Source organism: Penaeus japonicus, unplaced genomic scaffold (genome assembly GCF_977035675.1).
Source record: "Penaeus japonicus unplaced genomic scaffold, GWHDUDI00000001_assembly GWHDUDI00000007, whole genome shotgun sequence".
NCBI lineage: Eukaryota > Metazoa > Arthropoda > Malacostraca > Decapoda > Penaeidae > Penaeus > Penaeus japonicus.
The window spans coordinates 12354258-12366757 of NW_028234409.1; the positions used below are offsets into that span (position 1 = coordinate 12354258).

At 46.9% G+C, this 12500-nt stretch overlaps 1 protein-coding gene across 6 annotated transcripts in view; it reads right to left on the bottom strand.

The window, feature by feature from the left end:
- Positions 1-9619, bottom strand: part of LOC122245419 (uncharacterized) — a 17584-nt gene extending 7965 nt beyond the window's left edge. Inside the window, exons 1-3 of one of the 6 annotated variants that reach the window (XM_086538437.1) lie at positions 9373-9619; positions 2645-2719; positions 2238-2369 (exon numbers count right to left, since the gene is read on the bottom strand). In XM_086538437.1, coding sequence (XP_086394563.1) covers positions 2238-2369; positions 2645-2719; positions 9373-9384 — 219 coding nt within the window. In that variant the 5' untranslated portion in view covers positions 9385-9619. Of the gene's footprint in view, positions 1-2237; positions 2370-2644; positions 2723-8767; positions 8884-9324 lie in introns of those variants that run through there. The other 5 variants (XM_086538435.1, XM_086538436.1, XM_086538438.1 and 2 more) reach the window with 5 other exon arrangements.
- Positions 9620-12500: the final 2881 nt, after the last annotated feature.

Sequence of the window (12500 nt, forward strand, 5' to 3'; positions counted from 1 at the left end):
CACAGAGAGAGAAAGCACAGAGAGAGAGAAAGCACAGAGAGAGAGAAAGCACAGAGAGAGAGAAAGCACAGAGAGAGAGAAAGCATACAGAGAGAAAGCAGAGAGAGAGAAAGAGAAAGCACAGAGAGAGATAGAGAGCATAGAGAGAGATAGAGGGAGGGAGGGAGGGAGAGAGAGAGATAGAGGGAGGGAGGGAGGGAGAGAGGGAGAGAGAGGGAGGGAGGGAGAGAGGGAGAGAGAGGGAGGGAGGGAGAGAGAGGAAGAGAGAACACAGAGAAAAAGAGAATACAGAGAGAACACAGAGAGAAAGGGAGAAAGGGAGAAAGGGAGAGAAGAAAGGAGGGAGGGAGAGAGGGAAAGAGAGAGAATACAGAGAAAGAGAGACAACAGAGAGAGAGAGAGAGAACACAGAGAGAGAGAGAACACAGAGAGAGAGAGAACACAGAGAGAGAGAGAGAAAACACAGAGAGAGAAAGCATAGAGAGAGAGAGAAAGCATAGAGAGAGGAGAGAGAGAGAACAGAGAGAGAGAGACAACAGAGAGAGAGAGAGACAACAGATAGAGAGAGCACAGAAAAAGAGAGAGATAGAGCACAGAGAGAGAGAGAAACCACAGAGAGAAAGCACAGACAGAGAGAAAGCAAAGAGTGAGAGAGAGAAAGCAAAGAGAGAGAGAGAGAGAGAGAGAAAGAGTAGAGACAAAGAAAGAGCACAGACAGAGAAAAAGAGAAAGCACATAAAGAGAGAAAGCACAGAAAGAGAGAGAAAGCAGAGAGAGAAAGAAAGCAGAGAGAGAGGGAAAACAGAGAGAGGAAAAGCAGAGAGAGAGGAGAAGCAGAGAGAGAGGAAAAGCACACAGAGAGAAGGAAAGCACAGAGAGAAAGGGAAAGCACAGAGAGAGAGAAAGCAAAGAGAGAGTGAAAGCACAGAGAGTGAAAGCACACAGAGAGAGAAAGAAAGAGAGAGAGAGAGAGAGAACGAGAGAGGGAAAGAGAAAGCACAGACAGAGAAAGAGAAATAGCACAGAAAGAAAAATAGAAAGCACAGACAGAGAAAAAGAAATAGAAAGCACAGAGAGAAAGTACAAAGAGAGAGGGAGAAAGAACAGAGAGAGAGAAAACACAATGAGAGAGGGAGAAAGAACAGAGAGAGAGCACAGACAAAGTGAATGAGAAAGCACAAATAGAGAAAGAGAGAAAGCACACACAGAAAGAGAATGAGAAAGCACAGAAAGAGAGAGAAAGCAGAGAGAAAGCATACAGAGAGAAAGAGAAAGCACAGAGAGAGAAAGAGAAAGCACAGAGAGAGAGAGAGTAAGAGAGATAGTAAGAGAGAAAGAGAGAGAGAGAGGGAGGGAGGGAGGGAGAAAGAGAGAGGGAGAGAGGGCGAGAGGGAGGGAGAGAGAGAGGGCGAGAGGGAGGGAGAGAGAGAGGGAGAGAGGGAGAGAGAGAACACAGAGAGAGAGACACAGAGAGAGACAACACAGAGAGAGAGAGAGCACAGAGAGAGGAAACACAGAGAGAGAGAGAGAGAACACAGAGAGAGAGAGAAAGCATAGAGAGATAGAAAGCATAGAGATAGAGAGAAAGCATAGAGGGAGAGAAGGAGAGAGAGGAGAGAGTGAGAACAGAGAGAGAAATAACACAGAGAGAGATAACAGAGAGAGAGAGAGAGAACCCAGAGAGAGAGGGACAACAGAGAGAGAGAGAGAACCCAGAGAGAGAGGGACAACAGAGAGAGAGAGACAACAGAGAGAGAAAGGGAGAGAGAGAGAGAGCAGAGACAGACAGAGAACACAGAAAAAGAGAAAGAAAATGAGAAAGCACAGACAGAGAGAAAGAGAAAACACAGAGAGAGAGAAAGCACAGAGCACAGAGAAAGAAAACACAGAGAGAGATGAGAGAGAACAGAGAGAGAGAGAGCACAGAGAGAGATGAGAGAGAACAGAGAGAGAGAGAGCACAGAGAGAGATGAGAGAGAACACAGAGAGAGAGAACACACACAGAGAGAGAGAACACACACAGAGAGAGAGAAAGAGAGGCAAAGGAACTGGAGAGCCAGCAATTCAACTCCCTCTACCACCTCCACCCGAACAGTACAGGCTCACTGATAACATTCCGATAAGCCTCCGTTACGTATTGGGGAAAGAAAACATCCCCAACACCCATGACTCTGCAATAAAGTCTGCAACATAAAAAACTCGAGATATCCAGCCAGAGACCTTGAAGGGGAACTCACCAAGATGCTGAAAACTATACTCGAAGTGCAGACGATGTACCCGAAGTTGACGACGATCTGGAGGTACAGCAACGGGGGAGTTAGGCTGAAGGCGGTGCGAAGGACACAGCTTATTATTGAAGCCCATATCACCTGGGGGAAAAAAAACATCTTGTTATATATTGTACATTATATAAGATACATTTGTTCTTGAACGAATAAAAATATGAATAATTAATTAGCTAAAAAAAAAAAAAATTGTTTATCATATATTTGTTCTCCATTTATTGTGTTAAAATTTCCATTCCGGAAATGAGGATGCAACCTTGTACACACATTAGCATATGCAATTTGTGCCCATCTATCTCACATTTCTTAATAGACACGATTCTTTCCGTCTCCCCCCCCCCTATTAATGACATACTTACTAATCCCGAGAATCCGAGCACTATGAGAAGGACACGCAAACGGGTATTCGTGTTCAGACGGAGCCTGGCGAGTAACTTCTGGAAATTGTTTGAGAGATTAAGATGGTGGTGACATAATGTGATGATGATGAGGGGGTGGGTGATGGTGGTGGGTGGAGGTTGGTGGGTGGTGTTGTTGTTGGTGGTGGTGGGTGTTGGTGTTGGCAGTGGTAGTGGGTGTTGGTGGTGGTAGTGGGTGTTGGAGGTGGTAGTGGTAGTTGGTGGTGGTAGTGGGTGTTGGTGGTGGTAGTGGGTGTTGGTGGTGGTAGTGGGTGATGGTGGCGGGTAGTTGTGGGTGTTGGTAGTGGTGTTGTTGATGGTGTTGGTGTTGTTGTTGATGGTGTTGGTGTTGATGGTGGTGGAGTTGGTGATGGTGGTGGAGTTGGTGGTATTGGTAGTATTGGTGTTGTTGGTGGGTGCTGGTGATGGGTGCTGGTGGTGGTGGGTGTTGGTGGTGGTGGTGGGTGGTGGTGGTGGGTGTAGGTGGTGGGTGTTGGTGGTGAGTGTTGGTGTTGGTGGGTATTGGTGGTGGTGGGTGTTGGTGGTGGGTGCTGGTGGTGGTTGGTGCTAGTGGTGGTGGTGGGTGCTGGTGGTGGGTGCTGGTGTTGGTGGTGGTGGTGGGTGTTGGTGGTGGTGGGTGCTGGTGGTTGTGGGTGCTGCTGGTGGTGGTGGGTGCTGGTGGTGGTTGGTGCTAGTGGTGGTGGTGGGTGCTGGTGGTGGTGGTTGGTGCTAGTGGTGGTGGTGGGTGCTGGTGGTGGTGGTGGGTGCTGGTGGTGGTTGTTGTGGTGGTGGTGGTGGTGGGTTGTGGAGGTGGTTGGTGCTAGTGGTGGTGGTGGGTGGTGGTTGTGGGTGCTGGTGGATGCTTGTGGTGGTGGGTGCTGGTGGATGCTAGTGGTGGTGGTGGGTGCTGGTGGTGGTTGGTGCTAGTGGTGGTGGTGGGTGCTGGTGGTGGTTGGTGCTAGTGGTGGTGGTGGGTGCTGGTGGTGGTGGGTGCTGGTGGTGGTGGTGGGTGCTGGTGGTGGTTGGTGCTAGTGGTGGTGGTGGGTGCTGGTGGTGGATGGTGCTAGTGATGGTGGTGGGTGCTGGTGGTTGTGGTGGTGGTGTTTGGTGCTGGTGGTGGTTGGTGCTAGTGGTGGTGGTGGGTGCTGGTGGTGGTGAGTGCTGGTGGTGGTGATGGGTGTTTGTGGTGGGTGCTGGTGGTGGTGGGTGTTTGTGGTGGGTGCTGGTGGTGGTGGGTGGTGGGTGCTGGTGGTGGTGGGTGTTTGTGGTGGGTGCTGGTGGTGGTGGGTGTTTGTGGTGGGTGCTGGTGGTGGTGGGTGCTGGTGGTGGTGGTGGGTGCTGGTGGTGGTGGTGGGTGCTGGTGGTGGTGGTGGTGGGTGCTGGTGGTGGTGGTGGTGGGTGGTGGTGGTGGGTGCTGGTGGGTGGTGGTGGTGGTGGTAGTGGGTGTTGGTGGGTGGTGGTGGGTGGTGGTGGGTGCTGGTGGTGGTGGGTGGTTGTGGTGGGTGGTGGTGGTGGGTGCTTGTGGTTGTGTTGGTGGGTGCTGGTGATGGTGGGTGTTGGTGGTTGTGGTGGGTGCTGGTGGTTGGTGCTGGTGGTGGGTGCTCCTGGTGGTGGTAGTGGGTGCTGGTGGTGGTGGGTGGTGGTGGTGTTGGTGGTGGTGGTTGGTGGTGGTGGTGGTGGTGGTGGGTGCTGGTGGGTGTTTGTGGTGGGTGGTGGTGGTGTTGGTGGGTGCTGCTGGTGGTGGTTGGTGCTAGTGGTGGTGGGTGCTGGTGGTGGTGGGTGCTAGTGGTGGTGGTGGGTGGTGGTGGTGGTGGGTGGTGGTGAGTGTGGTGGTGGAGAGTGTGGTGGTGTGGTGGTGGGTGTGGTGGTGGTGGTGGGGGGGGTGGTGGTGGGTGGGGGGGTGGTGGGTGTGGTGGTGGTGAGGGTGGTGGTGGTTGTGGTGGTGGTGGGGGTGGTGTGGTGGTGTTGGTGTGGTGTGGTTGTGGGGTGTGTTGGTGGGTGTGGTTTAGTGGTGGTGTGGAGTGTGTGTGTGTGGTGGTGTTGTGGTGGTGTGGTGTGGTGTGGTGGTGTGGTGTGGTGGGGTGTTGGTGTGGTGGTGTGTGGGTGGTGTGGTTGTGTGTGTGGTGTGTGGGGTGTGGTGGGTGTGTGTGGGTGTGTGGGGTGTGTGTGGTGGTGTGTGTTGGGTGGTGGGGGTTTGGGTGGTGGGGTGGTGTGTGGTGGGTGTGTGTGGTGGTGGGGGGGTTGGGTGTGTGGTGGTGTGTGGTGTGTGGTGGGTGTTGTGGTGTGGTGGGGTGGGGTGGTGTGTGGGTTTGTGGTGGTGTGTGTGTGGTTGGGTGTGTGTGTGGTTGTGGGGGTTGTGGTGGTGGTGCGTGGGTGTGGTTGGTGTTGTGTGGTGTTGGTGTGTGGTGTGGTGTGTGGTGTGGTGGGTGATGGTGGTGGGTGGTGGGTGGTGTGGGTTTGGTGGGCGTGGTGTGGGTGTGGGGGGTGTGGGTGTGGGGTGTGGTGTTGGTGGTGTGGGGTTGTGGGTGTGTGGGTGTGGTTTGGTGGTGGTGGGCGTGGTTTGGTGGTGGTGGGCGTGGTGTGGTGGTGGGTGGTGGTGGTGGTGTGGTGGTGGCGGTGGGCGGTGGGTGGTGGTGGTGGGTGGGGTGGGGGGTGGGGGGTGGGTTGGGGTTTGGGGTGGTGGGTGGTGGTGGGTGTGTGGTGGGTGCTGGTGGTGGGGTTGTGGTGGTGGTGGGTGCTGGTGGTGGTGGTGGGTGCTGGTGGGTGCTGGTGGTGGTGGGTGCTGGTGGTGGGTGCTGTTGGTGGTGGGTGCTGGTGGTGTTGGTGGTGGGTGCTGGTGGTTGTGGTGGTGGGTGCTGGTGCTGGTGCTGGTAGTGGTGGGTGTTGGTGGTGGGTGCTGGTGGTGGTGGTGGTTGTGGGTGCTGGTGGTGGTGGTTGTGGGTGCTGGTGGTGGTGGTTGTGGGTGCTGGTGGTGGTGGTTGTGGGTGCTGGTGGTGGTGGTTGTGGGTGGTGGTGGTGGGTGGTGGTGGTGGTGGTGGGTGGTGGTGGTGGTGGTGGGTGCTGGTGGTGGTGGGTGCTGGTGGTGGGTGGTGGTGGTGGGTGGTGGTGGTGGTGGTGGTGGGTGGTGGTGGTGGTGGGTGCTGGTGGTGGTGGGTGCTGGTGGTGGTGGGTGCTGGTGGTGGTGGGTGCTGGTGGTGGTGGTGGGTGCTGGTGGTGGTGGTGGGTGCTGGATGTGGTTGGTGCTGGTGGTGGTGGGTGCTGGGTGCTGGGTGTGGTGTTGTTGCTGTTTTTGGTGGTTTTGGTGTTGGTGTTGATGGTTTTGGTGTTGGTGTTGATGGTTTTGGTGTTGGTGTTAGTGTTGTTGTTGGTGTTAGTGTTGTTGTTGGTGTTAGTGGTTGTGTTGGTGGTGGTGGTGGTGTTGTTGGTGGTGGTGGTGGTGTTGTTGGTGGTGGTGGTGGTGTTGTTGGTGGTGGTGGTGGTTTTGTTGTTGGTGGTGGTGGTTTTGTTGTTGGTGGTGGTGGTAGTGGTGGTGTTGGTTTTGTTGGTGGTGGTAGTGGTGTTGTTGTTGTTATTGGTGTTGGTTGTGGTGTTGTTGGTGGTGGTGTTGGTTGTGGTGTTGTTGTTTGTGTTGTTGTTGGTGATGGTGTTGATGTTGTTGGTGGTGGTGTTGATGTTGTTGGTGGTGTTAGTGGTGTTGGTGGGGGGTGTTGATGGTGGTGTTGGTGTTGGTGATGGTGGTGTTGTTGCTGTTGGTGTTGTTGTTGCTGTTGGTGGTGTTGTTGTTGGTGATGGTGGTGTTGTTGGTGGTGTTGGCGATAACAAGAACAAAACAACAATACTAATGAATATCACAATCAACAATTATACTACTAATAACAACAACAAAAAGCAATAACAACAATGATCATTACGATAATGAAAACAAAAATACCTCAAAATTCAATCAAGCAAAATAAGAGGCAACACGTGATCTAATACACACACGATTACATAAAGGGTTATTCACATTTATCGAAACAAAACGACTGGGTACACAGCAAGACCCAAAAGTTACAAAGTAATGGTAAATGTCTCTATTGAATGTTTTAAGGGCAGTATTTAAGTATGTACAGCCATTTCACCTCAAGCGCTTGAGTACTCGCTCCAAAGGCCCTCCCTCCGTTCAGTCAAAGGCATTCATATAATCAGCGTGGAAAGTTCTCGATAACGCGTGCAAATTCCACCCAGATGATCGTCTTTTTTTTGTGAGAGAGGGAGACAAAAAGAAAGATACTGAAAGAGAAAAATATAGATAGAATGATAGTGAGGGAGAGGGAGAGGGGGAGGGAGAGGGAGAGGGAGAGGGAGAGGGAGAGGGAGAGGGAGAGGGAGAGGGGGAGGGAGAGGGAGAGGGAGAGAGAGAGAGAGAGAGAGAGAGAGAGAGAGAGAGAGAGAGAGAGAGAGAGAGAGAGAGAGAGAGGAGAAGGAGAAGAGAGAGAGAGAGAGAGAGAGAGAGAGAGAGAGAGAGAGAGAGAGGAAGAGAGAGAGAGAGAGAGAGAGAGAGAGAGAGAGAGAGAGAGAGAGAGAGAGAGAGAGAGAGAGAGAGAGAGAGAGAGAGAGAGAGAGAGAGAGAGAAAGAGAGAGAAAGAAATAAAGAGAGAGAGAAATCAATATAGAGGGAGAGAGGGAGGGAAGTCAGTCAGTCAGTGAGTGAGGGGAGGAGGAGAGAGAAAGGTGGGAGAGGGGAGGGAGGGAGAGGGAGGGGGATGCGGAGAGGGAGAGGGAGGGGGATGCGGAGAGGGAGAGGGGGAGAGGGAGAGAGAAGGAGGGGAAGGAAGAGAGAGAGGAGAGGAGGGGAGAGAAGGGGAGAGAGGGAGAGAGAGGAGAGAGAGAGAGAGAGAGAGAGAGAGAGAGAGAGAGAGAGAGAGAGAGAGAGAGAGAGAGAGTGAGAGAGAAAGAGAGAGAGAGAGAGAGAGAGAGAGATAGGGAAGGAGAGGGAGAGGGAGAGGATAGGGAGAGAGAGAGGGGGGGGGGAGAGAGGGAGGGAGATGGAGAGGGAGGGAAAGGCAGGGAGAGGGAGAAAGAGAGAGAAAGAGAAAGAGAGAGGGGGGAATGGAGGAGAAATAGAAATGGAAAGAGACAGAGGGAGAATGAGAGGGGGAAGAAAGAAAGGGAGAGGGAGAGGGAGAGGGAGAGAGAGAGGGAGGAGGGGGGAGGGGGAGGAGGGAAATAGATAGATAGATAGGTAGGATGATAGATAGGTAGGATGATAGATAGAAAGATAGACAGATAGAGAGAGAGGGGGTGAGAATGGGGGAGAAAGAGAGAAAGATAGAGAAGAAACAAAAAGAGGGAGAAAAATAAAAAGAAAGGGAGGGAGAAAAATAGAAAGAGAGAAAGGGAGAGAGAGAGAGAGAGAGAGAGAGAGAGAGAGAGAGAGAGAGAGAGAGAGAGAGAGAGAGAGAGAGAGAGAGAGAGAGAGAGAGAGAGAGAGAGAGAGAGAGAGAGAGGGGAGAGGGAGAGAAAGAGAGAAAGCGAGAGAGAGAGAGAGAGATAGAGAAATTAACGGTTATAGATAGAGGCAAACAGACGGTTATGACAGTTACGGGCCCTAAAGCGTTAATTTTAAAAATATACTCGGATATCCGCCATTGGCCCCATACAGGTCAACGGTCATAAACAAGGCAACAAAACACCATCTTGTATAATCCGGGAATATTATCGGACATCCCTTACCATTCATTTTTAAATAAGGAACCAATACGGGCGGTGGTGGTTATAAATAAGGAACCAATACGGGCGGTGGTGGTTACTTGGCCTTTACCAGGGCTCTGAGACCATGGCGATCGCTTGATACTGGAATGCTTTCGAGCTAGACTTTGCGTTTATATGTATCGTAGATTACAGTGAATTTATATAGACTACAGTCGAAGTCGTACTTTGAAAGTCACTTAAGAGGTGTTTACAAAATTTAACCTTACTGCTATCTGCATAGGCCTATGTAAAAACCCACTATCATACCACAAACAACATGGCAGTTAATAAGCTATATGTATATACCATAAATAGTTATATATAACAATGACACATGGAACAAAAACTTACCATAGTGGAGTGCACACGAAAAGAGTGTCACGATTTTTACGAAGACCAAGAAGAGCAGTGTCAGTGTATGTGCTCTCTCTTGCTGTAGGTTTTCCGAAATGAATGAGGTTCTTGAAAAGCAAGACACTGAAATTTAGTTCGTCGCGGTATAAATAGATGGCGCTGATATGTCACAGATTTTTTTTTTTTTTTCATTTTTTACGAATATTTTACCTGTTTCAGTTGTAGAATGTGATGGTTTTCTCCTGAACTAGACAATAGTACTTTGTATATGTTCGTTGACTTATATACTAAACAAGTTGGTGTTATTATTCTATTTCATATTTTTGATTCGTATTAGAATTGGGATTGCCAGGTGTTCGATAAGAGTTGATGGCCAAAATTCTCCCAAACTCAGTCATATCGGCCAAATTTTTACCAGATTCGGCTAAGTTTGAGAAACATTCGGCCAAATCCGACACAACAGCAATAATGAAATAATGGGGCTTATGAGTTATACGCCGCTACAACACAAAAATATACTTAGATAAGTAAACAAATGAAGTGTAATGCCTTACCTTGTTCATGAAACCGAGATATTAGGTAAAATGTGTCAAGTAATTCACCTGTTTCACCATAAGTCTGTAGTGCTATATACATTTGCAATGTTGAACAGCTCCATCATGCGGGTTGTTACCTTGAAGTCTATACAGCACTTGCCTTCGCGAGCGAATGCAGATGATTGCATATAGAATATTCTTTCAGCCACCACATTGCTAACTTGTGTTACTGGACAAGCTAGGGTATAATCAACCGATATTCTGAAGACACGTTTTCTTGATTATGTCTTGTACTGCAAGACTCCAGACTTAATTGACACAAAATCTGAAGGAGATTCACCACGAGTCGCAAGAGAGTGGTCGGACATGTTCGTTTCCTATATTTTAAACTACTGCGTACTGCATGTCGGGAGGGAGAGAAAGCAGATATTTGTCTAATTATTTCATCGTATTTCTGACCTTTAGGACAAATTTCGGCCAAATTGGTTTGGCCATTACAGTCTTCCTTTTTTACGGCCTAACAAATTTAACGTATTTGGCCAAAAAATCTGCCTCAAATAAAACACTTCAAAAATAACTGTTTTTTTGCTAGACGCCAAACAAAGAACATAAAGACAGTTTTATTCCTTGGACGACAAGTATCTGGTCAAATAATTTGCGAAAATAGATTAACTATCAAGTCAATGTATGCCAATACGTTAGTGTTTTATTCTTGCGTGGATGAAGTTCCCGGACCAGTTAAAGAGTAGGCCTAACCATGAAAGGATCAGTAAAGAAAAAAAATATGATTTCCCGCTTAGTAACGACACTGATACAAATGAACGGTATTATTTTCAGAAATTATTCCAGACTGGTGTAAGGTTCTTGCTGTAAATCATCCATTTCAATATCACATGCCAGATACCAAGAAACATATAAGCCAGAAAAAAATATATGTAACATTCGAAGTTGTCATTAGTTTTTATTGCTGACTTTGTTCAGCAATATAAACAAATAGAGAGGTTTTTACTAAGCAATAAGGCAAATCTTATTTCACAACCTTCTAGTTTGCCACGAGATAAATAGATGGCGCTGATGTACTAATACTCTCGATATGAAGGGAACTTTCTTGTCTTTTATGTATGGTTTTTAATTCTAACGGTTTATATTTCAAAAGGTTACCTATTTTTTGTTTTGTTTTGCCCTGAAAGACCATTTTTTTCATTCCATACCACCGTGGATGTTAATAGAGTACCTTTGTTCCTAGAAGTCAAACATGGAATCTATTATCAATTTATAGAATACAATTAACTTCAGAGAGAAAATTCAAATACTGATATGCTGTTGCATTAGTAATTCACCTGCTTTAAGAAGGAAAGAATAGGAAAATATAAAAGGAAGAATATATTACTACATAATGAAAATACAGTGAAAACAAAACCAATAAGCATACGGCTGGTTACCGTACTGTTTTTATTTAATTTTCTTATCCATTTCTTAAAGCATTGCAAGGAAATGTTCACTAGACTAATTGTGAGAGATGTTATTCACTTTAAGTTTCACTTCCCAATATTTCTATATATCTTAAAGATGATCTCGTTGTTGGTGTCATTATTTTAGATAGTGTTCAGATAGTGTTTTTTGATTAATATCATCATGATCAGTATCGTTATTATTATCATCTTTATCGTCATTATTGTTGCTACTATTATTATTACTGTTATTTTTAAACTTCTCTTCAGATGCTAAGGAAATGTCAGCCTATTCTGAGACTCCATAATCAGTATGTTTTAAGCCGAGTACTTTATGCAACTAGATACTGAACGATTAACAAGAAACGAATTCCTTCATCATGTACTCCGGGTAGCATTATAGGTATTACTTCTAATGTCATGGATTATCTAGTACATATTCTTCACGGGTATGGTCGAGCTATGACTATCCAGTGCTTCTCTGGCAGCTTATCTTATGCTACTGCAATGGTACTTTTATGCTGCCAGAAAGAGTTGTTAAGCTTCACATAGGATATTTACTAGAATATGCTACTCGAGACCGCAGTGTGTTCCAGAAAAAAAAACTAACCTTTCTTCTGACATTGCCACTCAGTCTGATTACTTTTTTCAAACAGTCCTCATTCGTTGATTCTTGCTTTACATACGGTATTTAGTATGGATTATATGCTAAATGTTCAATCTAAACTTCCCTGAGGTATGGATATTTGTGTTTTTAGGGATGACACATCCATATTCTGTTATATTTTCTCAACGCATTCTCTGTTTGTATCGGTCATTTCAATCAATCCGGTTTTCTTTCAATTAACAATCCAACTGTCTCTTATTTAGTAACTCTACTTCCCTACGTAGATGCACTTTCTCCAAGATAGGTTTCAGTTTCAGGACTCCCTTAGAGTTTTATTTACCCTCTTGTTTCCTCGTTCTCGTCACCTGTCGCTTGACTTGGTTGAAATTGGATTTTGATCAGTCACCCCTTGAGTTTCCAAAGTGGTATTTGCTTTGGTATGAGAGTAATGTAACGATAAGAAGGATGAGTTCCTACTTAACAGACCTTCGATCACCTGTCTCTTTATTAATTTAATATTTAGTTAACAAAACACTGCGTCCCTATGTTGATCGGCGTGCTGTGAGTATGTCTAATAGTAATGAATGTTATATGCGGTTGCATGTGATGTGTCACATATCTGGTATGTTGACGGAACCTGAGAAAGAGAGCGAGAGAGAGAGACGGGGGGATGGAGAAAGAGAGAGAGAGAGAGAGAGAAGAGAGTAGAAGAAAAAGAAAAGCCGAGACTGCAACACCATTATTATAGTGTCAGTTTAGAGTTATAATAATACGTCTAAAATAACGGAAATGACTGGCACTTTATCGGGATTCTAGTCCTATGCTTAAAACTATAAAAGTGACCATTATGACTTCTGTTACTTTCCTGTTCTAAGTGACAGGCTTTCTTAAAAGTTTTTAAAATATTGATTATCAATTTAACAAAGATATTGATCACCTTCGTTGTCACGGACATAATCGTTGCCACATTACGGTTCGCATTAATGAGGTAAATACAATTAATCTAGATATCCCGAATACAATAACACTGATATATACTCGAAACCTCAACAAGTCTTTAATGGGTTTACAAAATACGTTAGAATAATTGAAAAGCATCACAACCTTCTCCTAGTTTGCCGCGAGATAAATAGATG